We start from the raw sequence: 25543 nt of genomic DNA, 5'->3' as shown, positions 1-25543 counted from the left end.
GTGCCCAGATTTGCCTCAGGGGCTTTGCACTGGCTGTGCCCTGTCTGGAATGCTCTCCCCCCACATTCCCATGTGGCTCCCTCCCTCCTTCCTGCCAGATTTCCATTCAAACCCTGTCCATGAGTCTTCCTACAACCTTCTCCCTCCTCACTCTGCTTCACTTATGTCCCTGACAGAAGCAGCGTCTGACATATGTGATCTGTTTTCGTTTCCTCCTTTACCATGATGCAAGCTCCTTTCATTCTAGGAGAGATCTGGCCTGTTCTGCTCTCTGCACATGGCAGGCACTCAGTAAATATCTGCTGAATGAGACACACTGTGGGTCTCCCCAAATCAGCTGATCTCAGAGCAGGGAGACCCACGGCACTTGGCCACCAGGGCAGAGCTCCCTGACCCTAGGGACTGTCTTTGAAGCACTGTGCTTCTGTTCTGCTGAGGGCGTTCACTCATCACTACAAACCAGTATCTACCATGGGCCAGGCCCTGGGGTCAGAGTCTAGTGTCAGACAGGCCCCAGCTTCAGGTGCTTCAGAATTTCCCTAGAATATACACACCCCGTTAGCATGAACACCAGCCTTGACCATGACATCTGCACGAGCCAAGAGAACAATGCCAAGCCCACAAAGAACTGAGAACAAAGTCAGTGCCCTCGGGGGTTACCTCAGCTACAGCATCTGGCCGAGAGGGTATGTGGGGATAAAAAGCAGGAGGACTCTGGTTGGGCTGGGGCTTTATGACCAGTGGTGAGGAGCCCAGCCCAAGAGCCACCCCACAAATGCAGCAAATCTGTCAGACCCCCACATCCACTACCCAGCCACCTGCCCTGGGTCTCTCAGCCTGTACAGCTTCTGCCTCCAGCCATGAACAGACCAAAGACACAGGGCCCATCTGTACCCACAGAGGCCCACATGGCCCCACTGCCTTTGTGGGAAGAATACCCAAAACTCAAGGTTTTGCCCCCGCCCCTCCCCCACATACACAGAACTTTAAAAACTACCTAGACCTTTAAGAAAAAATTCTGGCCCTGGCCAGTTTGGTTCAATGGTTAGAGCACTGGCCCTCGGACCGAAGGGTCTTGGTTTTGATTCTGGTCAAGGGGATGTACCTGGGTTGCAGGACTAATCCCCAGCCCCAGAAAGGGTTGTATGGGAGGCAACCAATCAATGTGTTTCACATCGATGTTTCTCTCTCTCTCTCCTTCCCTACCTTCCACTCTCTTTAAAGATACATTGAAAAATAACCTTGAGTGAGGATTAACAAAACAAACCAAAAAAGGAGAAAAAAAAAAGGGAAAATTGTATTACATCTTCTTTTATGGTACATGCCCCTAGCAGGAACCGAACCCGGGACTCCCTGGTCCACAGGCCGACGCTCCAACCACAGAACCAAACCGGCCAGGGCCTGTTACATCTTTGAGAAATTAAAAGCAAGTGTTCAGCCCTGCCATGTAGCTCAGTGGATTGAGCGTCATTCCATGGACTGAGGGGTCCCGGTTCAATTCCAGGTCAAGGCACATGCCTGGGTTGCAGCTTGATCCCCAGGAGGGGGCATGTAGGAGGCAGCCAATTGATGTTTCTCTCTGACATTAACATTTCTCTCCGTTCCTCACCCTCTAAAAAAATCAATAAAGCCCTGGCCGGTTTGGCTCAGCAGTTAGAGCGTCGGCCTGCGGTCCTGAGAGACCCGGGTTCGGTTTCCGCTAAGGGCACGTACCTTGGTTGCAGTTTGTCCCCGGCCCTGGTTGGTTGTGCGGGTGGCAGCCACTCGATGTGTTCCTTTCACGTCGATGTTTCTCTCTCTCTCTCTGTTCCTCTCTCTCCCTCCCACTCTACCTGAACAAAAAATGGAAAAATGTCCTCGGGTGAGGATAAAAAAAAAAAAAAATCAATAAAAACATATTTTCTTTAAAAAGTACCCTGGCCCTGGCAGGTTTGGCTCAGCGGTAAAAGCGTCAGCCCGCGGTCCTAACGGCATGTACTTTGGTTGCAGTTTGTCCCTGGTCCCAGTTGGGGTCGTGTGGGTGGCAGCCAGTCCACGTGTGTCCCTCACATCGATGTTTATCTCTCTCTCTCTCCCTCTTGTTCTATCTGAAGATGAATGTCAAAAAAAGTGTCCTCGGGTAAGGATAAAAAAAAAATTTTTTTTTTAAAGTGTCCAGGCCTGGCCAGTTTGGCTCAGCAGTTAGATTATTGACCTGGTCAAGGGCAGGTACTTGGGTTGTAGGTTTGATCCCCAGCCCAGGTTGGCGTCATGAGGGAGGCAATCAATTCATGTGTCTTTCTCACATTGATGTTTCTCTCTCTCTCTCCCTCCCATTCTATCTGAACAAAAAATGAAAAAAATACCCTCAGGTGAGGATAAAAAAATTTTTTTAAAAATTCCATGGAAGAATATCCTCAGGTGAGCATTTAAAAAAACAAACAAAAAACAAGTGTCCAGCCTGATCAGAAAGGAAGAACTAGTTGTGCAGAGGACTGGTGAGAGGCAGCGGCCGCATTCTGCAGGCCAGTTGGTTGTAAAAGAGATCCCTTACCTTCGCTGTTCTTTGCAAAGTTCAGCTTGATCAGGGACCGCCCGTCCAGTTTCTGGAAGAAATAGAATTTATCATTAATAATAATGATGCCCAGCTGGTGAGGCTCAGTGAATTAAGCACTGTCCCATAGACTGAGAGGTTCCAGTTCAACTCCTGGTTAGGGCGCATGTCCGGGTTATGGGCTCGATCCCCAATAGGGGGCGTGCAGGAGGCAGCCAATTGATGTTTTGCTCTCATACCTTTGTTTCTATCTCTCCTTCCCTTCCTGTTACTCTAAAAAAAATCAATAAAACATATTAAAAATAATAATAATGATGATAGTAATGAATAAGTGGCTGATATGAAGAACTGCTGAGGCTGGGTGACACAAAGACTGAAAAAGTCTGACCATCCAAGACTTAAGAAGAAAAGGCACAGATGCTGACCTGGGGGCCCCAGACACAGCGATTACCCTAGATAAGGGGGCTGCACAACGAAAGCCTGGCCTCTGAGCCAGCAAATCGACCTCAAGCTCAGGGACCGACATCCAGGCTGGAGGCTGAGGCCGAGGGGCAGGTTTGTTTATACTCTGTGATGTTTAGATAGATTCATGGCAAGTACTGATTATTTCAGAAATTAAAAAGCAAATCTATTTCACCCTGACTGGTTTGGTTCAGCGGTTGGAGCATCGGCCTGCGGACCAGAGAGTCCCGGGTTCGGTTCCCACTAAGGGCGCGTACCTAGGTTGTAGTTTGTCCCCGGCCCTGGTTGGGATCGTGTGGGTGGCAACCAGTCGATGTGTCTCTCTCACATCGATGTTTCTCTATCTCTCTTCCTCCCTCTCTCCCTCCTGCTTTACCTGAAAAAATAAATGCAAAAATGTCGAGTGAGCCCTGGCTGGTTTGGCTCAGCGGTTAGAGTGTCAGCCTCCGATCCAGAGAGACACAGGTTCGGTTCCTGCTAAGGGCACGTACCTCGGTTGTCCCAGGCCCTGGTTGGGTCATGCATGCAGGAGACAGACACTCAATGTGTCCCACTCACATTGATGCCCCCCCCCCCCCCCACTCTATCTGAACAAAAAATGGAAAAATGTCCTCTGGTGAGGATTAAAAAAAAAAGTCAAGTGAGGATAAAAAAAAAGTGAACGTATTTCTTCAGCTGGGTGGTGTTCATCTTATTCTTCTGTTATATAACTATTTAAGAAACACAAGGGAGAAATGAATAAATATACCCAAATGCTAAGAGCAGTTGCAATGGGATCCTCTATTTTTTAACATTTCTATGTGTCTGCAGTTTGCCTCTTCTACAGGAAACTTCACAACAAAACAAAGTCCAGGCAGACAGAGGAAAGCAGCAGCCCTGGGGTAGGCCTTGGCTGGAGGCAGCAAAAGGCGCTGTGGAGAGGCCCTAGAACAGGGAGGCAAAGCTGTCCCCGGGAGCACCTGACTCAGGGCCCATGTTCCTGTAGACACTGCCTGGCCCTGCCCACCCAGGGCCAGGTGTCCTGGGGCTGTGCCCTGAGCCAAGCTCCAACCCTGTGTCCTCCCTCTCCTGCAGTGGCCAGTCCACCAGCCCCACACCTGGCTTCATTCCTTCTTCTTTCATTCAACTACCCCACACACCTGTGCAGGTAAACACAGACTCTAGGACAGATGATGGGGTCCTTGCTCCAAGGCTGCTCCCACCAGACAGCCCTTCTCCTTCAGGCTCAGGCACCCTGGGCACATGACAACACAGAAAGACCCCTACACACACAACATGCTCCTCCTCGGGCGGAGAAATGACATGGGGCCAGCCAGCCATGGGTTAGCCGCTCTTGGTCAATTTGGACATGGCGGAAGGTCGAGCCCAGGGCAACCTACATGTCTTGGAGCCCCATGGAGCACCTGTGGAGCAAAACCCAAAGTAACAAAAAGTGCCCCAGATACAACCAAATGGCAATGTTCACTGGAGAAGGGACAGAGGACATGGACAAGAAAATACAAGGGAACTCAGGTTCTGAGCGGGGCCCAAAAACCTCCACCTAGGAGGCAAAGCATAGACCTTCCCCAGCAGGAGGCCCAGCCTCAGCCCCAACTGCTCCACTGAGGCAGACAGGGCCTGAAGCCAGGGAAGGCAAAGTACCTGAGAACAAGCCAATCACACAGGGCACAGGCAGGCAACACTAATGCTGTCAGAAGCCCCTGGAAGCCCACGGTGGCTCCCAGCAGATCTCACAGAAAAACACTGATGGTGATACTTTCAGTGACAAAAAAACAGGAAGAACATAAGACACCTGAAAGGAAGAGCTCTCCTTAGGGATGAGCACCCCACCCGTCTGCAACAGACAAGCCCAGAGGCAGCTGGTCCCAGAACACATACCACCAGCCCAGCTCCTTTTCTCCCAAGAGCCTGAGCCACAGGGCCATGGAACCCCACACCTCCCCAGAATGTCACAGGCCCACAGGAGTCCGGGCAGTACAGAAAATAGGTAACAAGACTGCAGCTAAGACCAAACCAGTGACATTTCACAAGTCCTAGGCTGGCAACATCACACCCACCTCACTCCCTCCCCAAGTCTCACAACACCCAGGTCTCCTTGGGCCTCCCTGGAGACAATGACGATGATGACGATGGCCTCCAGGGTCTCTGTTACAGAGCTGACCAGGCCTCACTCAGTTCACTATGTTGCCGGTCAAGTCAGGGCCTGACAAGCCAGGCTCCAAGACAGCCTCCAGCTCTGCCCTGCCAGTCTGCACACTGCGCGCCCCACCTGCGTGCCATCCCTCCCCACAGGCCACACTCTAGTCAGGCTAACCTCTCAGCCTCAAACACCTCCCTCGGACATCGTGCAAGAGCCAACTTGTCCTCCAACATCACGCAGAAGTCCCCGCCTTCCCTGTGTGCCCTCTTCATCCCACCTCCAGCCCAAATGTCTGCCTCCGCTCCAGGCACCCACCTCCCTCCTGCTACCTGGCTGTGATTCTGACACCCACGTTCCTGCCAAAGTCCCACTCGCCTGGAATCCAAGCACAAGCTGGATCACATAGTTCTACTTACCTGCCCCTGGCACAAGACATGCTAACTGACACAGTCCTAATACATGACTACACTAGCAGGTTACCAGTGAGCTCTCCCTGGCCTGGGGAGACACAGTATCACAGCAAGTCCCACTAGTCCAACCTCCACAGCAATCTTGGGTCCAGTCTCTCTGCTCCACCTTCCTGGCCTCCACCCTGGTCCAAGTTCACCTAGCACCTCTTGCCCAGACAAGTGCACAGCTCCCTGGCTGCTCTCTGACTCACCCTCGCCTCCCTACAGTCTGTTCCCCACACAGCAGCCAGAATGAGCTTTCAAAACTGAGGCCTGATCATAACACACTCCTGTTTAAAGTTCTGCCTGGCTTCTAGCCCACCCAGAACAAACCCAAGCTCCTTCCAGGGCTTCAAGGTTCCCCTGATGTGGCCCTATCTACCATCGTCTCCCCTTTTCCCCAAGTCTCAGTTTAAATGGCACTGCTGCAGTCTGGCTGGTGTGGCTCAGTGGTTGAGCATCAACCCATGCACCAAAAGGTTGCTAGTTCGATTCCCGGTCAGGGCACATGCCCAAGTTGTGAGGCTGATCCCCAGTGCAGGACATGCAGAAGGTGGCCAATCAGTGTTCTCTCTCATCAATGTTTCTATCTCTCTCTCCCCCTCTCACTTCCTCTCTCTAAATGCAATAAAGAAAAAATTGTTTCAAATAAAAATAGAAAACTTTTTGTCTATAAGTAACAAAAAATCAAAGAAATAGATGGTATCTAGTGTTGCTGAGACTATGGGGAAATAGGCCTTTTCTTTCACACACTGCTGTTCGGAGTTTAAAATGGTGCAACTTTGAAAGGAAATTTGTCAGTAGCTACCAAAATAGAAAATGCATTCACCCCATGACCCAGTCCCAGGACGACACTCGTGTGTGCCCAAAGAAGGGTGTTCCCTGACCAATGTCTGCAGCGGCACGTGACTTCAAACCTCCTGCAGTACCCCCACACGAGGGCACCCACAGCCACCCCAGAACGAGGCAAGGCTTTATGTACGAACACACTCATATCCCTGACACGCTGAGGGATGCGAAAGCAAGATACAGAGGAATTCACACGTGATCGTACCCATGGCCCAACGATAGATGTACTCCTGTACACATGTATGCACACATAGGAAACATTCCTGGAAAGGAACAGGTGTAGAGAGAGAGGACAGTCCCCTCACTGTGCCCATGAATCATCCTGTCACACCTGTGCGTACACAAAAACCACAGAACCAAAGGACAGACCATGGGACAGCATTCACTGGCATCACTTAAAAACTCCTGCACACCCCTACCTCGCCACTGCTGGGGTTGGTCCCGTACTTCTTAAGCCAAGGGAGGATGTTCCTGAAGGGAAGAGAACAGAGAGCATCAGCACCACAGGCAGGTACAGCATGGTCCAGGAGGCTGCTCCCGGGAACAGCTGTGCAGAGCTTTGCTCCGCCTCACTTCTGCTAGCAGAGGCCAGGGAGAGGAGCGCCTAGCCTCACTGAAGGAAGCAGGAGATGTTTCTGCTAACGTGGCTTCAAGTATGTTCAGGGTTTTTACTGCAGTTATGTATAAACACCACAAACCAGCAAAAAAAGATGTATATAAATGCTGATCTGGTGTGACTCAGTGGTTGGAGTGTCAGCCTGTGCATCAAAGGGTCTCAGGTTTGATTCCCAGTCAAGGGCACCCACCTGGATTGTAGGTTCAATCCCCGTGCGGGAGGCAACTAATCAATGTGTGTCTCGAACATCCCTCTCCCTCCCTCCCTTCCACTTTCTCTAAAAATCAATGAGAAACAAAAAAAAAAACCTCAGGTGAGGATAAACAACAACAAAAACATTGTAACTTTGTTGTTGTTGTTAATTCTTACCGGAGGATTTTCCATTGCTTTTTAGATAGAATGGAAGGGAGGGAGAGAGAGAGAGAGAAACACTGATGTGAAAGAGACACAATGACTGGCCGCACCGCCCCCACAAGACCCCAACCAGGGCTGGAGATTGAACCTGCAACCCAGGTATGTGCCCTTGACCAGAAATCAAACCCTCATCCCTTCGGTCTGAGGGCCGATGCTCTAACCACTGAGCCAAACTGGCCAGGGCCTAAACAATTCTTAATGACATGGGGGGAAAGCTCTCATGATGACTGGGTTACAAATGGATCCAGAACTATCTTCACGGTATTATCTCAACCATGTTACCACAAATAAACTCACAGAAAAAGATGAGTATAAATAGTGACGGTGGTTATCCCAGACTGATTACAGTAAAATTTTCCTTTGAAATGTTTTCAATTTTTCTAAAATAAGTCTGAAACATGAGAACAGTATATAAGCTGGCTTATGTTGGAACATAAAACTGAGCATAATGCTTCAAAATATAACACTGGAAAAGTATGCACCCTAATTGTGACTCTCCTAAAGTGAAAAATATTTAGTTAATTAACATTCCAAAACAAGTACACCAGTGCCAATTAGAACACTAGGATCCCACCTGGGGGGAGATCAATGCCACTCCAGGAAGAGACAGTAGCACCTGACAGTAAAGCTGCCTGCCAGGGGTCACAGCAGCATTGCTGCTTCATCTCTGAGGCCCAGACAGTCCCTCCAGGGTCTGCAAGAGGCCCAGGACCTCATTGAGGCCTGGTTTGGTACTGCCTGGAACCGTAAACCCCCCCGTTGGGCCCACATCCCTTCCTAAGTGGATATCAACAATTTCACCCCGTTTGTTAGCTCTAAAGTCAAGGGAGAACTCACAGCAAGTCAAAGACGACGCCTTCAGGGGTACAGACCGGGTAGTTGAAGGGCTGCAGAGAGAGACTGAAAAAGGACATGATCCTGGTCACACAATGGACTGGCCAGGCCACCCCCACATGGCTCCTATGACGTCTCCCTTTGCCCCTCCCTCCTTTGGTCATTCCTCCAACAATTCTGGTGCTCCTCTGCACAGCCTGGGATGGGCACCAGCACAGAGGGGACCCATATCCCTGCCCCTCAGAAGCTCCCAGCACAAACCAGTAAGTTCAAGGAAAGGGTTCCAGGAGGTGGTGAGAGGGCTCAGACAACTGCAGCCTGTACCTCTCCACACCCTGTGCTGTGATATGTTAACACACATGTGATCATGTTCAAGCTCAAAAGAGGTCCCTTGAAGTGGCCTGGAAGAGGCAGGACTGGAATTTGCTCTCCAAAACCTCACATAGCAGGCATAGGCAGGCCACACTTTTCTACTGAGAATTGCCCTCTCCCATCCCAAGAGACTCTGGTGGGGCCCTCATGGTCTGGGGGTGCCCTGCCTACTACTGACTACAGAGTGTGCACACAGTTCTCCCCACATTTCCTAGAGAAGGACATGTGACTCAGGCAAGACCTGAGGCCCCAGGAGCCCATGGTAAGTTCTCATACATGGATGTGGAGGCAGAGAGACCTGCAGAGGCCCAAACTACCCCAGGCCATTTGCCACCTCAAGAAGGGTCTCCTAAAGAAAAGAAAAGCCCAGCCCAGCCAGTGTGGCTCAGTGGACTGAGCATCATCCCATGGACTGAGAGGTCCTGGTTCGATTCTCTGTCATGGCACACGCCCAGGCTGTGGGCTTGATCCCCAGTAGGGAGTGTGCAAGAGGTAGCTGATCAATGTTTCTATCTCCCTTTCCCTTCCTCTCTCTCTAAAAAAATCAGTAAAAACATACTAAAAAGAAAAGCAGAGCCCAGCCCTGGCCAGTCTGGCTCAGGGGTTAGAGAGTTGGCCCAAGGACCAAAGATTTGCGGGTTCAATTCCCGGTCAAGGGCATGTACCTCGCTTGCAGGTTTGATCCCCAGTCCTGGTCAGGGTGGTGCATGAGGCAATCTATTGATGTGTCTCTCTCACATCAATACTTCTTTCTCTCTCCCCCCTTCTCACTCTACCTAAAAATCTATGGAAAAAAAAATCAAAATATCCTCAGATGATGATAAAAAAGAAAGAAAGAAAAGAAAAGCAATCCAGGCAGTGTGGCTCAGTGAATGAGCTTCAACCCATGCACCAAGAAGTCACCAGTTTGATTCCCGGTCAGGGCACATGCCCAGATTGTGGACCCAATCCCCAGTGGGAATATGCAGGAGGCAGCCAATAGATGTTCTCTCTCATCAATGTTTCTATCTCCCTCTCTCCCTCTCCCTTCCTCTCTCTCTAAAAAATCAATAAAGAAAAAAAAATTTTTTTTAAAAAGAAAATCAGAGCCTGGCCTGTTTGGTTCAGCGGTTAGAGCGTCAGCCCACGGACCATAGAGTCCTGGGTTCGGTTTCTGCTAGGGGCACATACCAAAAAAATTTAAAAAAAGAAAAGAAAAGCAGAGCCCACAGATGAAGGGAGACCATACCCGGTGGACTTACTTGAGCCAATCAAGAGCCTTTTCTTGCACAGGATTTCTGTCACTAGCCATCAAAAGCCTAGGCTGACCTGGCTTGTTTATATATCAGTCACCTATAAATTTAGTCAGCTCAGGTCAGTCCCCAGAACCTAGACAGCCTGGCAGCATGACAGGTACCTCACGGGTGCGGGCTTGAAACCCAGTGGGGCATGCAGGAGGTGGTCGATCGATGTTTTTCTCTCATATCAATGGTTCTATTTCCCTTCCTCTCTCTCTAAAAAAATCAATGAAAACATATATTTTTTAAAAATGGCCAAGCCCGGCTGGTGTGGCTCAGTGGTTGAACATTGACCCATGCACCAAGAAGTCACCAGTTCAATTCCTGGTCAGGGCACATGCCCAGGTTGAGGGCCAAATCCCCAGTGTGGGGCATGCAGGAGGCGGCCAATCAATGGTATCTCTCATCAATGTTTCTATCTCTCTCTCCCTCTCCCTTTCTCTCTCTCTAAAGTCAATAAAGAAAAAAAAATTTTTTTTTTAATAAATAAATAAATAATGGCCAAGACACTGATCAGAGACCTCTTTCAGGAACTGGAAACCCAGGATGTTAGTATTTCCATAAAACCAATTCATACCCAATTGAATAAGACATTCTCATGGGGCTGATGAAAAAACCTGGTGGGTGGGGAGAAATCCAGCCAAAGACACCTGGGTTTCATTTGTTCACCCTTTCTGAGTAAATGCTATGAGTGGGGAAAAGCCCTCCGCATGGGAGCCTCGTGGGGGACCCTGGGCAGATCCAGCGGCTATATCCCTGGGCCTTCCCTGCATCCTCACCACCCTGTGGTATGTGGCTGACCCGCCTCAACTGGGTGCTGGGATCACCAGGAGAGCTTTGTCAGTTCTCAAGGCTCACGCTGACATACAGAATCAGAACTCAGGGGGGTGGGCAGGACGGCTGTGCAGACACGCATGTGTGCAGGGCCCAGATGACCATGGCTCGGACTTAGGAAACCCAGGCCCAAGGGGACCACCAGACCTGCCCATCCCACAGCTGTAAAATGGGCTTAACAACAGAGTCTACCTACCCTGGAAGGTAAGAATGAGGTTAAAAAGACAACGCACTTGTAAACAAAGACACAGAATAAGCAGAAAGTAATCATTAGTTCTTATCATTGTTAGGTCTCCTTCTCCCAATTCAGTGAGATCTGCATGGGGGGCGCAGACAGAACCCACATCTGCATCTTCAAGGATCAGATTCACGGTCAAATAACAGTATCAGAGAACGATTGCAAGGGAAAGGTTAAATTCTCAAGACTCTTACCTGCAGTGGTCAAAAGGTAAACGACGAAAATTTGTTTGTGGGATATCTGTTTAAAACAAAAATAAGAGACAAAATTTATTCTGTAAAAAATTTCATGTATGTATTCCAACCAACAATTCAATTACATTTTAAGAAAAAGTTCATATAAACTACCTAGTGCAGCAATTGCTTTGGATTAAAAACTTTCAATATAATCAAAACACCTGGGGTACCTCAGAAAAGGATTTAAGACAAAAAAATATATGGCATACCTCAGAGATACTTCAGGTTTGATCCAAACCACCACAATAAAGAGAATATTGTAATAAAGTGATTCAAACAAATTTTTTTATTTCCCTGTGCTTACAAAAGTTATGTTTATACTATAGTCTATTAAGTGTGCAATAGCATTATGCCTACAAATGTACTGTACAGCCCTGGCCGGTTTGGCTCAGCGGTTAGAACATCGGCCTGCGGTACAGAGAAAATGTACTGTACATATATTAAAAAATACTTTATTGCTAAAATTGTTAACCATCATCTGAGCCTTCAGTGCATCATAATTTTTTTTTCTTTATTGATATTAGAGAGAGAGGAAGGAAGAGAGAGATAGAAACATCGATGAGAGAGAACATCAACTGGCCGCCTCCTGCATGCCCCCCACTGGGGATTGAGCCCACAACCTAGGCCATGTGCCCTGCCTGGGATCGAACCAGTGACCTCTTTTTTTTTTAAATTTATTTTTCTTCTTTAGAAAGAGAGGAAGTTAAAGAGAGAGAGAGAGACAGAACCATTGATAAAAAAGAACATCGATTGGCCGCCTCTTGCATGCCCCTCACTAGGGATCGGGCCCACAACCGGGAATCGAACCGGCGACCTCTTGGTACATGGGTCAATGCTCAACCACTGAGCCACACCGGCCGGGCAGAGTAATAATTTTTTTACTTGATGGAGGGTCTTGCCTTGACGTTGATGGGTGCTGAATGATCAGGGTGGTGGTGGTTGAAGGTTTGGGTGGCAGTGACAATTTCTTAAAATACAACAACAATGAAGTGTGCCACATTGATTGACTCTTCCTTTCACGAACAATTTCTCTGTAGCATGCAATGCTGTTTTATAGCATTTACCCACAGAACTTCTCTCAAAACTGGATTCAATCCTCTCAAAGCCTGCCACCGCTTTATCAACTAAATTCATGTAATATTCTAAATCCTTTGTTTTCATTTCAAAAACCACTTTCTTTATTCATCCATCAGAAACAGCTCCTCATCCATAAAGTTTTATCATGAGGTTATAGCAATTTAGTCACACTTTCAGGCTCCACTTCTAATTCTAGTTTTCTTGCTGTCTCTACCACAATTGAGGTTGCTTCCTCCGTGAAGTCTTGAACCCCTCAAAGTCATCCATGGGGGTGAGAATCAACTTCCAAAACAAACAGCCCTGGCCGGTTTGGCTCAGCGGTTGGAGCGTCGGCCTGTGGTACAGAGAGACCCGGGTTCGGTTCCCGCTAAGGGCACGTACCTCAGTTGCAGTTAGTCCCCGGCCCTGGTTGGTTGTGCGGGTGGCAGCCACTCGATGTGTCCTTTCACATCGATGTTTCTCTCTCTCTCTTCCTCTCTCTCCCTCCCGCTCTATCTGAACAAAAAATGGAAAAATGTCCTCGGGTGAGGATAAAAACAAACAAACAAACAAACAAACACACAAGATTAAACATTTTCTCATATGTTTAGTGTACTTCCTCTTTTCTGAATTGTCTGTGTCCTCAGCCCTTTTGTCTGCTATAGTTTCCATGTTCTTGTTAATTGTTCATTTTTACAGGTTCACTGTATAGTGAAGACATTCCTTAATGACACCCACACACATACCATGGGCAACAGAAGGATTTCATGCCTTACCTGGTTTCTTGCCACCATAGAAGTGAGTGTATTCAGCACAGGTAATGTACCTGAAGGAGAGAAAGAGAATCTTACTTCCACTCCCTTTGTAAACAAGACAGAGTTTCTGGAAGTAATAGATGACTGAATCATTCCACTCATTCAGCAAATGCTTATTAAACACCTATTATGTGACAGGCACAAAATGATAAACAAACTAGACATGGGGACATACAAACAAGTAAGCAAATACAAACAGTCCTGCTTGGCTCTGAAGAAAATGAACTGAATTTAACAGAAGGCCCAATGATGAGGAGATCACCATGTGAAGATCTGGGGTGGGGAGCTTTCCAGGCAGAAGGACCAAGCAGGCATATCACATATAAAAGCCATGAAGCAGGAAAAGCTGTTGCGTTCCCAAAGGGTGAAGTCACTGACAGACTGTGCATGGGGGCATGTGGCAGCAGATGAAGGAGACACAGGTGGTGGTCAGATTACCAGGAGCCTTGTAAGTCATGTAAGACTCTGGATTTGCTGTAAGCGGGACAGAAAGCTGTTGGAGGGTTTGAAGCAGGGCCCTGACATGATCTAACATAAGACCTCAAAGCATTACTCTGGCTGCTGTGTGTAGAGGGACAAATAAGAGAGGCACCAGAAATCCAATCAGGAGATGACTACAAAGGTCCAAGAAGTTGACATAAACTCTCAGATTTCTGATCTGAGCAAACTGAGACAGGGAAAATGGGGGAGGAGTAGACTTAGGCACTGAAATACACGGGTTCCTTTGGGGCATCTCAAATTTGAGATGTCTACTGGACCTCCAAGTGGAGATGTCGAGTAAGCAGTTGACTACTGAAAGACTGGACAGATCACCCACAGAGAAGGTAAATAGAAAACAAACCTGAGGAATGTTGACCTGTGAGGTCTGGGAGATGGGGAGAAGGATCCCAAGGAAGGGCTTCAGAAGGCGAGAGATGGTCAACTGTGTCATTGTGCTGTTGAGGAGCCCAACAACATGAGGACTGATAACTGACCACTAGATTTAGCAACATGGAAGTTACTGGATTCCTGACAAGAGTAGCGCTGGGACGAAACCCTGACTAAAGTAGTTTCAAGAGACAGCAGAAAACAGCAAGTAGACAACTCTTTCACGTAAGAAACACAGTGGCAGCCGGAGGGAAATTCGGGAAAGGTTGGTTGGTTTTAGATTGGAAGATTCTGTAGCGTGTGTGTAAGCTGATGGGCGTGAACCAGCACACTGGGAGAGACGGGGATGCAGAAGAGACGGGCTAATTCAGTCCAGGGCAAAAGCGAAGTCGAGGGGGCTGTCCCCGAGGAGCGCCCAGGCGGTGGGAAGGCCGCGCCCAGGTGAGGGCACTTACAGTCTAATTAGACGCCTCCAAATACGGGATCCCGGGAGATCTCGGCGGCTAGGGGGGCAATTACCGCGCCCGGGGAGGGAGCGCAAGCTTCCGGGAAGAAGCGACAGGAGGACCCGCTCTGAAAGGAGAGGGGCACCGCCGAGCGCAGGACAGGCGGGGACTCAGGCAGAGCCAGGAGCGCCTGGCTGCGGTTCAACTCACATCTTGTCCTTCTGGTGCTGTCGCTTCCCCATGGCGCCGACGCCCGCAGAACCAGTGAGCACGGAAAATCGTCAACATACAACCGAGTCCACAGGGTCCGGGCCGAACTCCTCAACTACTTCCGGGTCCCGCCCCGTAAGCGGACGCTGGGCATGCCGGGAACTGTGGTCCCTGGAGGCGAGCGCCCGAGTCCGCGGGCACAGCTGGTCCCTGGGCCGAGTTCCCAGTTGGTCTCGCGATCTGTAGGAGCTGAGCTGAGTTGTCTCCGCCTCGAAGCCCCGTCTTCTCAGAAGCGTCTCGCCTACCCGCTCAGCCCCGACTCAGTGCCATCCGCACTCAAATCCGACCTCGTTTGGCTTGGGTTCTCAGGTCTTTTAAAGAGTCCTCCTGGAGCCTCAAGCCCTACCAGCCTCCACCCCCCCATCTCAGCTCCCCTCAATGATAGATGCCTCCAAAACGACGACCACATTCGCAGTGTACCTATGCACCTCCCAATCTCTCCACCCATTTGTTCCCACAGCCTCCAGGACCCTGAGTGGCCCAAGCCAGAAGTTCCCACGCCTTCACTGATCCCTAGGGTCTCTTCTGACCAACCCCACCCTCGACCAGATAACGTTTGTGTGCCCCAGCATAAGCCTTTGGACCTCTGTCTACACTCAAGCACTGGGTGATCTTACACAGGCTCATTGCTTTAAGTACCACTTGTAACCCTTTACTACCAACACTAAATTGCCAGTGCTCCAGACTCCTGATCTCTACTTGGGTACCCACTAATCTCAGATTTAACATGTCTCCCCAAAGCAGAATTTCCCATCCCTTAACCACTACCCCCAGTCTCCACTCCTCCACCATACCTCTATTCACCTAGTCACCCAAAGCCAATTGTCCTTGCCTTTCTCATCTCACCTCATGGCTAGCTCCTTCTCATGTCTAGATTTCAACATAAATATCACACACACACACACACACACACACACACACGAAGATGGGATGTAAACTTCTTAAGGGAATGGGCCCCAACCTCTTGGTTTATTATCTCCAGTCCAAAGCAAGTAGTGGGGCATACACAAAGGCTCAATGAATATCTGCTAATGTCCAACAGTCATCAAGCATTTTGTGAGGACTCCTATCTCACATGCAGGTTTGATTCTAAGGTCAGGGTGTGAGGCAACAACTAAAGTCACTATCTTTGAAATTCCTTAGGGAGGTGCCAAGTTGAAAACTGACACACCAGCTCATTTTCCTCTAGGGAGGGAACAGATCAGTTTCTAAACTTGCACCCAGAGAAGGTTTGTGTTTAGGGGCCAGGTGTGTGTGTGTGGGGGGGGGGGGGTGGAAGATTCACAACTTAGTGGGGAAGACTTGCTACTCAGTGGGGTCAAGTAAGAGGCCACAGAGCCACTGCAGAGAAAAGCAGCACTCTCTCCTCACTCATTTCTCTTTCAAAGTGCATGCAGCTGAGTTCACAGTAGCACTGACCTGACCACCTACTGTATGCAAGTTCAGGCCTTAGGATGGCACTACCCTGACAACCTCTTCTTGTTGGAGGGATTGCACAGCCCCTAGGGAGCACGAGGCACCTCCATGAGAACTTTATTCATTCCTCCGCCATGATCTGTAGGGAAGAGGTTATGGGCCACTCTTGAGGGGCACAGACTATGCACTGCCTGGGTCATTCTCTGAGTCATCTTTAGGTCTGGGCACAGTCTGGAACTTGAGCAGGACAGGTGGAGTGAAAATGGAGGTCTTCACAGCAGGGGACGGTGTCTCTTCGGTGTTGGGAGAGTCACTACAGGCTGAGGTCCTGTGCAGGAGACAGCCAAGACATGTCCATGAGGTGGGACACAGGGCCATCAGAGGTACACAGAACAAAACCCTCCAGGCTGTGGGATGGCTCTAAAAACACTTGTACTTCCAGAAATCTCTCCCAAGAATGTTTGTTCGAGGCTGCTCACTGCAGCAATGTTGTGATTGTGAAAACCTGGAAACAATCTAAACATCCATCAGGAACCAAGGTACAGCCATGCAGTGGACTATTCTGGAGCTGTTTAAGGAATGAGGTAGGTCTGTATATCCCAACAAAGAAAGATATCCCAATAGTACAGTAATGAAAAAAAGCAAGTTGCTGAGAAGTACATACAATATGATCCTACTTTGTTTAAAAATTAATCCATGTGTGGTATGTGTGTTAGAAGAGTACACATGAAACTCTTAGCAGTGGGACTTTTAGCAAAGGGGACTCATATTTTATGTATGCATTTCTGTATTGTAAACTTTTTACCATAGAATATATTCTGCTTTTGTAAACATCTTAAAACCAATAAAAAATAACCCATTTTTGCCCTGGCTGGTGTGGCTAAGTGGTTAGAGCATGGACCCATGCACCAAAGGGTTTCAGGTTCTGCCCTTGGTCAAGGAAACATACCTGGGTTGCAGATTTGTTCCTGGCCCTGGTCAGGGCACCTATGGTAGGCAATCAATCAATGTGTCTCTCACATTGATGTTTCTCTCTTTCTCTTCCCCCTCCCTTCCACTCTCTCTAAAAAAAAAATTAAGGAAAAAATATCCTTGGGTAAGGATTAAAAATTTAAATTAAAAAACACAACCCAACCTGGCCAGTGTGGCTCAGTGGATTGAGCAATATCCCATGGACTAAGAGGTCCTGGGTTCAATTCCTGGTCATGGTACATGCCTGGGTTGCAGGCTCGATCCCCAGTAGGGGGTGTGCAGAAGGCAGCCAATCAATGTTTCTCTCTCATATTGATGTTTCTCTCTCTCTCTCTCTCTCTCTTCCTCTCTCTCTCCTTCCCACTCTATCTGAACAAAAAAGGGCCTGACCAGTTTGGCTCAGCGGTTAGAGCATTGGCCTGAGGTCTGGAGAGACCCAGGTTCAGTTCCCGCTAAGGGCATGTACCTCGGTTATGGTTAGTCCCCGGCCCTGGTTGGGTCGTGCGGGTGGCAGCCACTTGATGTTTCTTTCACATTGATGTTTCTCTTTCTCTCTTCCTCTCTCCTCCTCCTGCTTTATCTGAATAAAAAATTTAAAAATGACCTCGGGTGAGGATAAAAAAAAAAACACTACCCAGGCCCCGGCCAGTTTTGCTCAGTAGTTAGAGCATCAGCCTGTGGACTAGAAAGACCGGGGTTCGGTTCCTGCTAAGGGCAAATACCTCGGTTGCAGTTTGTCCCGGGACCCAGTTGGGGTCATGTGGGTGGCAACCAGTTGATATGTCTCTCTCACGTTGATGTTTCTCTCTCTCTCTTCTCCCCTCTCCCTCTATAAATGCAAAAATGTTCTCAGGTGAGAATTAAAAACAAACAAACACACAACCCAGCCTGGCCGGTGTGACTTAGTGAACTGAGTTTTGTCCCATGCACCAAGAGGACACAGGTTCAATTCCCATCAGGGCACATGCCTAGGTTGCAGGCTCAATCCCCAGTGGAGGGCAGCCAATTGATCAATGTTTTTTTCTCTCTCTCCCTCTCCCTTTCTTTCTAAAATCAATAAAAACATATAAAAAAATCTTTTTTAAAAATATAAAAATGGACAAGGGTATGAATAAATATTTCTCCAAAGATACACAAATGACGAATAAGCACAAGAAAAGATGCTCAATATCATTAGACATCAGGGAAATACAAATCAAAACCACAATAAGATAACACTTCATACCCACTAGGATGGCTGTAATAAAAAAGACAAGTGTTGCCCTGGCCGGTGTGGCTCTATTGCTTGAACGTCATCCCATGCACCCGGAGGTCACTGGTTCAATTAACAGTCAGGGCACATGCCTTGGTTTCAGGCTCAATCCCCAGTAGGGGGTGTGCAGGAGGCAGCCAATGGATGTTCTCTCTCCCTCTCTGATGTTTCTCTCTCCCTCTTCCTCTAAAAATCAATTTTTAAAAACATATTTTTTTAAAAGACAAGTGCCCTGCTGGTGTGGCTCAGTGGCTGAGCGTTGACCTATGCATCAGGAGGTCACTGGTTGGATTCCTGGGCCCGGGCACCTGCCTGGGGTTGTGGGTTTGATCCCCAGTAGGGGGCATGCAGGAGGCAGCTTATTGGTGTATCACTCTCACATTGCTGTTTCTCTCTCTCTTTCCCCTCCTTTCTCTAAAATGTCAATAAAAACATATTTTAAAAATATTTTAAAAAGAGCCCTGGCCGGTTTGGCTCAGCGGTTAGAGCGTCGGCCTGCGGTCCTGAGAGACCCGGGTTCGGTTCCCTCTAAGGGCGCGTACCTCGGTTGCAGTTTGTCCCCGGCCTTGGTCGGTTGTGCGGGTGGCAGCCACTCGATGTGTTCCTTTCACATCGATGTTTCTCTCTCTCTGTTCCTCTCTCTCCCTCCCACTCTACCTGAACAAAAAATGGAAAAATGTCCTCGGGTGAGGATAAAAAAAAAAAAAAAAAAAAAAAATTTTAAAAAGAGTTACCATATGACCCAACAATTCCACTTTTAGGAGTATTCCCAAGACAACTGAAAACTATGTCCTCATAAAAACTTATACACAAATGTTCATAACAGTATTGTTCATAATTGCCACACAAAAGGATACCCAAATGGATAAATAAAATGTAGTATATTCATACAATGGAGTATTATTCAACCATAAAAAGAAATTCAACCCACAGGATGCACAACACCAAGAGTGAACCCTAATGTAAACTATGGACTTGAGATGATTATGAGGTATCAATGTTGGTTCATAGCTTGCAGTAAATGTACTGCTCTGGTGGAGTATGTTGATAGTGGAGGATTCTGTGGGGCACAGACAGGGGGCATATGGGAACTCACAGCACTTTCAGCTCAATTTTACTATGAACCTTAAAATACACTAAAAAATAAAATCTGTTTTAAAAAAACGTTAATGATTTATGCTACAACATGGATGAATCTTAAAAACATGCCAATGAAAGAGGCCAAATACAAAAGGCCACATATTTTATTATTCCATTTATATGAAATGTCCAGAATAGGCAAATCTATAGAGACAATTAGTGATAATTAGTGGTTGCCAGGGACTGGAGGAGGGAAGAATGGAGGAGTAATGGCTAAGAGGTTCCTTTTTGGGATTATGAAAATGTGTTAAAATTGATTGTGTTGATGGTTTTACAATTCTGAATATACTAAAAAATACTGAATTGTATACTTTAAATGGGTGAATTACATGATATATAAATAATAACTTCTCAAAAAGGCTGTTAAAAATAATAATAATCTGGCCCTGGCTGATTTGGCTCAGTGGTTAGAGCATCAGCCCATGGACCAAAAAGTCACGGGTTCAATTCCGGTCGAGGGCACGTACCTCAGTTGCTTTTCCAGCCCTGGTTGGGGTCATTCAGGAGGCAACCAATCGATATGTCCCTCTCACATTGATGTCTCTCTCTCTGTCTCCCTCCCTTCCTCCCTCCCTCCCATTCTAGCTGAAGATAAATGGAAAAAAATATCCTCGGATGAGGATTAGAAAAACAAGCAAACAAACAAACCTTTCCTATAAAAAAGAAAAAGTAATCTGATGAAATGAAATAACTAGTCTAACTCATATTTTGGAAAAACACTCACTGACCTAGGAAATACATAATACCCATAAGTGAAAACACAGGTGATTTTAAAAACCCCATATTCAGTAAATCTCTGCTTTGCAAAATACACACAGATATAAATCATAGGGCTGCCCACAGTTGATGGAATCATTCCCTTTCTGTTGGCCTCTGGGCTGTTTCTGATTTCTCACTATTACACACAGTAGGGAGTGACTTTTCTAGCACTCCTGATTACATAAGGGTCCTTCCTAGAAGTGGAAGGCACCATCATAAAGAACATCTGTCCCCCCAAAAAGAACATTTGCCAGCCTTTGGACATACCACCACAATTCTGGTCAAAGGTGAAGCAGGGGCTGAGCCAGGATGGTGTCTGGCCCCGAGGAAGCTCAGAAGCACACTTACCAGGGGAAGCCAGGGCAATGGGGCTTGTGTGCACTGTTTCCGGGCAGGTAGGAGAAATGGAAGCCTCCGGGATTGAGTACCAAGGGAGTCAGATCAACCATGCGGCTGCAAGACAGGGCAGAAAGGCCTTGTCAGCTCTGGGATCCTCCCAGGTGGCGCCTCCTCTGTCTTGGTGGGGAACACTCTGATACGGGGACAGGGACCTCTGATCCCAGACTCCCTCCCTGGACAATGAGAAGAACCACTCAGGACTGTGATGAGGGTTAACTAAGAGTTTGGAAGGAAATAACAGCTGAGCCTGGCACAAGGCATGCTCCCCAAAATGCTCCCTTTTCATTTGTCTCAAGCCCAAAATAAATTCCATTGACCTCTTTGGGTTTGATGACAGGCCAGTCCGGTTTAATTTCACTTCAGAACTTGAAAGTTCCAATTTCTCCACCTGCAGGAAACAAAGGTAGTCTCAGGACAAGTTGGGGGGCCTCACCATGAAAAAAATAAATAACCTATACAAAAACTATGGAAACTATGTGACTTTCATTCAATCAGTAAATACATCAAGCTCGTCCTCTGTGCCCGCCTTGAGCTTGGTGGTAGGGAGACAGGAGACGAGATGGGGGCTAGCAGCCAACTGAGAAGGTTTTAACCCAGCCTGGGGATGAGGGTCTGGCTGGAGTGAGCATGTAGGATAAGTGGGAGTCGGGAGGGGCAGGAGGTTAGGAAGGGTACTACAGGAGAATGACACCCCCAGGGAAAGATATGGAATGGGGGTCTATGGTTCTCCACCTTTGGCAGTCCTAGGATTCTTCCCAGTGCAATTGGGGCTGCCTAGCTGGGTTGAGGCCAAGCAGGTAGAGCTCTGTGTCTTCAACCCGCACCCCAACTGTTCAATCAAAGTAGCCCCCCTTTTATCCATTTTATCCATTACTGTTCCACCCAAAACTTTGTCTACAATCTTAAAAAGGGCTCTGTGGCTTGAAACAAAGCTCTGAAAGTCACTGCTGTGGGCCTGGGAGAGCTGAGGGATGGTTCTGACGGGGGGCAGAGGCTGGCCCTCTCAGGGCTGTAAGGAGTGCGCAATACACCCACTGACCGACTTGCTAGGCAGTGGAGGAAAGGGGCCAAAGACCCTGGGCATAGTGTAGACAGAGGGTGATGGGGCCACCACAGAGGACATGGTGGTGGCAGGTGGTGGCAGTGGTGGAGGTGGCAGCAGTGTTGGTGGCAGGCATGGGGAGGTTGACCGGTTCCGCAGGAGGATAGGTTCTGGTTTCTTCACTTTTGGCTTCTTTCTCTTCTTCTTGGCCTCTATGACAAAAAGTGCCAGTGAGTGCCTACCCCTCAGCCAGAAAAGGGTAGAGTGGGGCCAAATATGAGGGTGTGGGGTATTCAGTCTCTCTAACAAAGAGGGGAAGCAGGCCCCACAAAGGGCACCACATAGCAATGCCTAGAACCACTGCTGACAGGTACTAACATGTACCATCTCATTGACACCAAAGCTGCCCACGTGGACCAGGTACTTTTGTCTCTATCTTTAAGAGGAAACAAAAACTCCAACTGTTCAAGGTACAGGCAGAATCTGAGACCAGGCTGTCTGATGTTGAGGGCAAAATTTTAAGAGAAGTGATAGAGTGTCACTGCCAAGGAGGTCTGGGCTTGGCCTGGGCAGGTTGGTCTGCTGCCACCGAACCCCCTCAAAGCATCATGGAAAGGTCTTGAATCTGCCAGTACTCTTGGGTATCCAGGCCCTGGACATGAACCCACTGACTATACCCAGCCTCACAGCTGTCCTAATGGTGTGCAAAAGGCCCTTCTATGAGTAAATCTGGGGACTGCCCCCCTTCTCTCTCCATGTTAGATATTCTTCCTGTATTCAACAAGTCTGGCTATTTTATTTTTTTTATCCTCACCCGAGGACATTTTTGCATTTATCTTCAGATAGAGCAGGAGGGAGAGAGGGAGGAAGAGAGAGAGAGAGAAACATTGATTTGAGAGAGACACATTGACTGGCTGCCACCCACACGACCCCAACCAGGGCCGAGGACAAACTGCAACCGAGGTACGTGCTCTTACAGGAACCGAACCCAGGTCTCTTTGGTCTGCGGTCCAACGCTCTAACCATTTAGCCAAACTGGCCAGGGCAAGTCTGGCTATGTTAACTGTTCAAAATTGGAGACTACCAGCAAAGTGGGTGTTAACAAGCTCATCATACCACCCATCAGAACAGCTCATCTAGAATGATGATAACCAATGCCAGGTAGCACTGTCCTGGAGGCTAAGAGCCTGTACCCCAGAGGAACCCAGAGCTGAGTTCAAATCCAGCCTCTATGACTTACTATGTGACCTAGCCTCCCTGGGCCTGTTTCCTCTTCCATAAAACAAGGATAAATAACCTCAGGAGGCTGTGGTAAAAGGTACAAGTGCTGTGCATCCTTCCATCAGATGAAATGGTGACGTGAAACACATACACTCAACATCATGTACCATGAGACACCCAGGTGAGCTGGGCCTCCCAATGTGATGCAGGAGAAAGTAGCCCCACCACCAGCATAGTCTATCACTGAATACAAACATACCAAAAGAACTGAACCCAAATCTAATCAAGGTGTTAGAGCAACTGTCCAAGAAATACAGGCAGAGGGAGACAAACATCACTCATAACCAAAATAACAGATATAAATCCATAACGTGGGATAGCCATTCTTCAAGTCCATGGCACGGTGGAGGGCTTCCCTTCCACCTCAAAGAGGACTTCAGCAGCAGTGGCTACAGATTCTCTCTCTCTCTCTTTTTTAATCCTCTCCCAGGGATATATATATACTTTTTCCATTTATCTTCAAATAGAGTAGGAGGGAGAGAAAGGGAGAGAGAGAGAAACATCGACTCAAGAGGGACACATCGACTGGCTGCCTCCCTCAAGACCCCCCACCAGGGCCGGGGACAAACCACAACCGAGGTACGTTTCTTTAGCCAGAATAGAACCTGCGACTCATTGGTCTGCGGGCCGAGGCTCTATAGCTGAACCAAACCGGTCAGGGCCACAGACCCTCATTTGCCATCCCTGTATGGTCACTAATATGGGCCCCTTTCACTTCACCCTCACAAGTGCCCCAGTGTGGACACAAATTATATGGTCACCCTAGTGAAAGAGGCCTAACACCCAAATCAATGTGTTGGCTTTCTTGGGTCCTGACATGACAGAGCAAGTGTAGAAAGACTTTCATGGACCTTCTGGGAGATCTGATTATGGACTAAGTATCAGCTAATATTAGGGAACTGTTGTTAATTATGTCAGGTTTGACACTGTGATTATATCAGAAACTTTTTTTTTTTAATTAAGAAGCATTCAAAAGTATTCAGGAATACAGTGATACATGAGATTTCCCTCAAAGCAGGTTCAGAGAATGAAACAAGCATGGCAAGACAGGGGTAGTTACTGAAGCTGGATGACAGGTACTTGTGTTCTATAGTTTTGTGTATGTTCATTTTCATAATGACTTCAGGGACAAGGGGTCCTGGGTCAGGTTGGCTGGGTTACTTGGGCGAGGCTGAGGTTGAGCCTCACCTTGGGAATAGAGGTGCACTCGGTGGATGCTCCTCTTCAGGTGCTCCAGGCGCTGGTGCATCTCCAGGGCACCCACGCTGTTGCAAAAGTTCAGCTCTCCCTGGACTGCACAGAAGAACTTCGCCTGCAACAGCCGGAGGGGTAGGGCAGGAGGAAGGAATCTGGACCCGTGAGGTGCCTGCCTGCTGCACTCCCCAAGCTGGGATGCCTCAGGCTTCTGGAAGACTCAACCCTGCAAATCCAGCTAGGCTCACCCCAAACCCCCATGCCCAGAGCTCCGCCCTAGAGGGCTGGCCGGGGTGGTGACAGCGCCGGCCCTTGTGAGCCCCATCCCACGCCCCTGCAGCCCCGCCGGCAGCCCGCACCCAGAGGAAGGAGAGGAGCCCGCGCCGCTCGCACTCGGCCTGCTTGCCCTTGCGCACCACCCTCTCGGCCAGCGCCGGGTTGCGGTCGAGGCTGCGGAAGAGGCGGCGCAGCGCTCGCTCCGTGTAAGTCGCCGCCTGCCTCTCGAAGTCCTCCACGGATATGAGCTGGCAGAAGGTCACACTCTGGGGGAACTCGCTGTCGAACTCATCCAGGACCTCCATCCGGGTCGGGCTGCGGGTGGGCCGGGCTGCCGGCAGGCGGAGCGACCGTCCGGGCGCGGTCACCGAGGGTCCACGCAAGCAGACCCACCCGCTGCAGGCTGGGGGAGAGGGGCCGCTCCCAAGGTCCCCTTGGGTCGCAGTGGGCGGTGGGAGCCCGTGGGAACGCACCCGCTGGGTTCCCTACAGTCGCAGCACCCCCGCCCCCACCGCGCCAGCCAGTCCCCTAGGAGATCGCGGGCCAGCCAATACCCGCAAGAGGGCCGCACGTGACAATGCCCGCAGCTCTGGGCATGCGTTCTCGCTCCTCCGATGGTGCGAACGCCGCTGTGCTGGGTTAGACCCAATCCCAGTGCGTTGCGGCAGAGCTTTGAGCAGGGCCCCGCCTAGAGCCACACCAAGAAAATGGTAAGCACCTAACTTTCCAACTTCTTTAAGGCCCACACTCTTTGGCCGGCCTCCAGCCCCTCCCTATCTCAGCTGCTCCCCCTCCTCATGGCCTGTAGCCTCCCATCCCTCCAGCTAGAGCTCTGCCTCTCCCCCAGACAACTGTGGAAGGACTTCATTCTGCCCCAATGCCTTTAGCACCTCACGTTTCACCCTCTTCCTCTTCTTCTCCAGCATCAAACCCACCCTTCTCCAGCTTGTCCTCTCTCCTCCTGATACAGTAGGCAATTAAGACAGACATGAGCATGTTACTGGAAAGGGGACCTGGCCCTGAGTGGGTCTGCCTAGGGCCAGCCGATAGTGTGTGGATTCCTGAGTTCTGTAGGAAAAAATTCACAACTGAGTCCAGATGAAT

General features: G+C 48.9%; 2 protein-coding genes across 5 annotated transcripts in view; both read right to left on the bottom strand.

Moving 5' to 3' along the window:
* PPIL2 (peptidylprolyl isomerase like 2) overlaps positions 1–14753 on the bottom strand; it is a 32363-nt gene extending 17610 nt beyond the window's left edge. Inside the window, exons 1-6 of one of the 4 annotated variants that reach the window (XM_036277093.1) lie at positions 14649–14753; positions 13087–13136; positions 11213–11258; positions 8301–8363; positions 6853–6904; positions 2534–2585 (exon numbers count right to left, since the gene is read on the bottom strand). In XM_036277093.1, coding sequence (XP_036132986.1) covers positions 2534–2585; positions 6853–6904; positions 8301–8363; positions 11213–11258; positions 13087–13136; positions 14649–14680 — 295 coding nt within the window. In that variant the 5' untranslated portion in view covers positions 14681–14753. Of the gene's footprint in view, positions 1–2533; positions 2586–6852; positions 6905–8300; positions 8364–11212; positions 11259–13086; positions 13137–14447; positions 14550–14648 lie in introns of those variants that run through there. The other 3 variants (XM_036277095.1, XM_036277094.1, XM_036277096.1) reach the window with 3 other exon arrangements.
* A 1496-nt stretch (positions 14754–16249) lies between these two features.
* On the bottom strand, positions 16250–24744 carry LOC118640252. Its single transcript, XM_036277170.1, has 6 exons — positions 24523–24744; positions 24158–24281; positions 21686–21900; positions 20964–21034; positions 20596–20700; positions 16250–16452 (listed from the first exon to the last, which is right to left on the bottom strand). The coding sequence occupies exons 1-6, from the start codon at positions 24742–24744 to the stop codon at positions 16305–16307; spliced, it is 885 nt and encodes a 294-aa protein (XP_036133063.1). The 3' UTR covers positions 16250–16304.
* Between the last annotated feature and the right edge of the window lie 799 nt (positions 24745–25543).

This window comes from Molossus molossus, unplaced genomic scaffold (assembly GCF_014108415.1).
Source record: "Molossus molossus isolate mMolMol1 unplaced genomic scaffold, mMolMol1.p scaffold_m16_p_22, whole genome shotgun sequence".
Lineage (NCBI taxonomy): Eukaryota > Metazoa > Chordata > Mammalia > Chiroptera > Molossidae > Molossus > Molossus molossus.
Note: the sequence above shows the minus strand (reverse complement) of the source record. Positions and strands in the feature narration are given on the sequence as shown.

What these genes read in the sequence shown, in the direction of transcription:
- LOC118640252 (XM_036277170.1), bottom strand. Translation starts at nt 24,744, where the DNA reads ATGGAGGTCCTGGATGAGTTCGACAGCGAGTTCCCCCAGAGTGTGACC. An exon ending in GGCTCCTCTCCTTCCTCTGG is followed by an intron (nt 24,282 to 24,522) that starts GTGCGGGCTGCC and finishes CGGCTGTTGCAG; the next exon opens with GCGAAGTTCTTCTGTGCAGT. An exon ending in CATTGCCCTGGCTTCCCCTG is followed by an intron (nt 16,453 to 20,595) that starts GTAAGTGTGCTT and finishes TCTCCTGCACAG; the next exon opens with GACCTCAGCCTGTAGTGACT.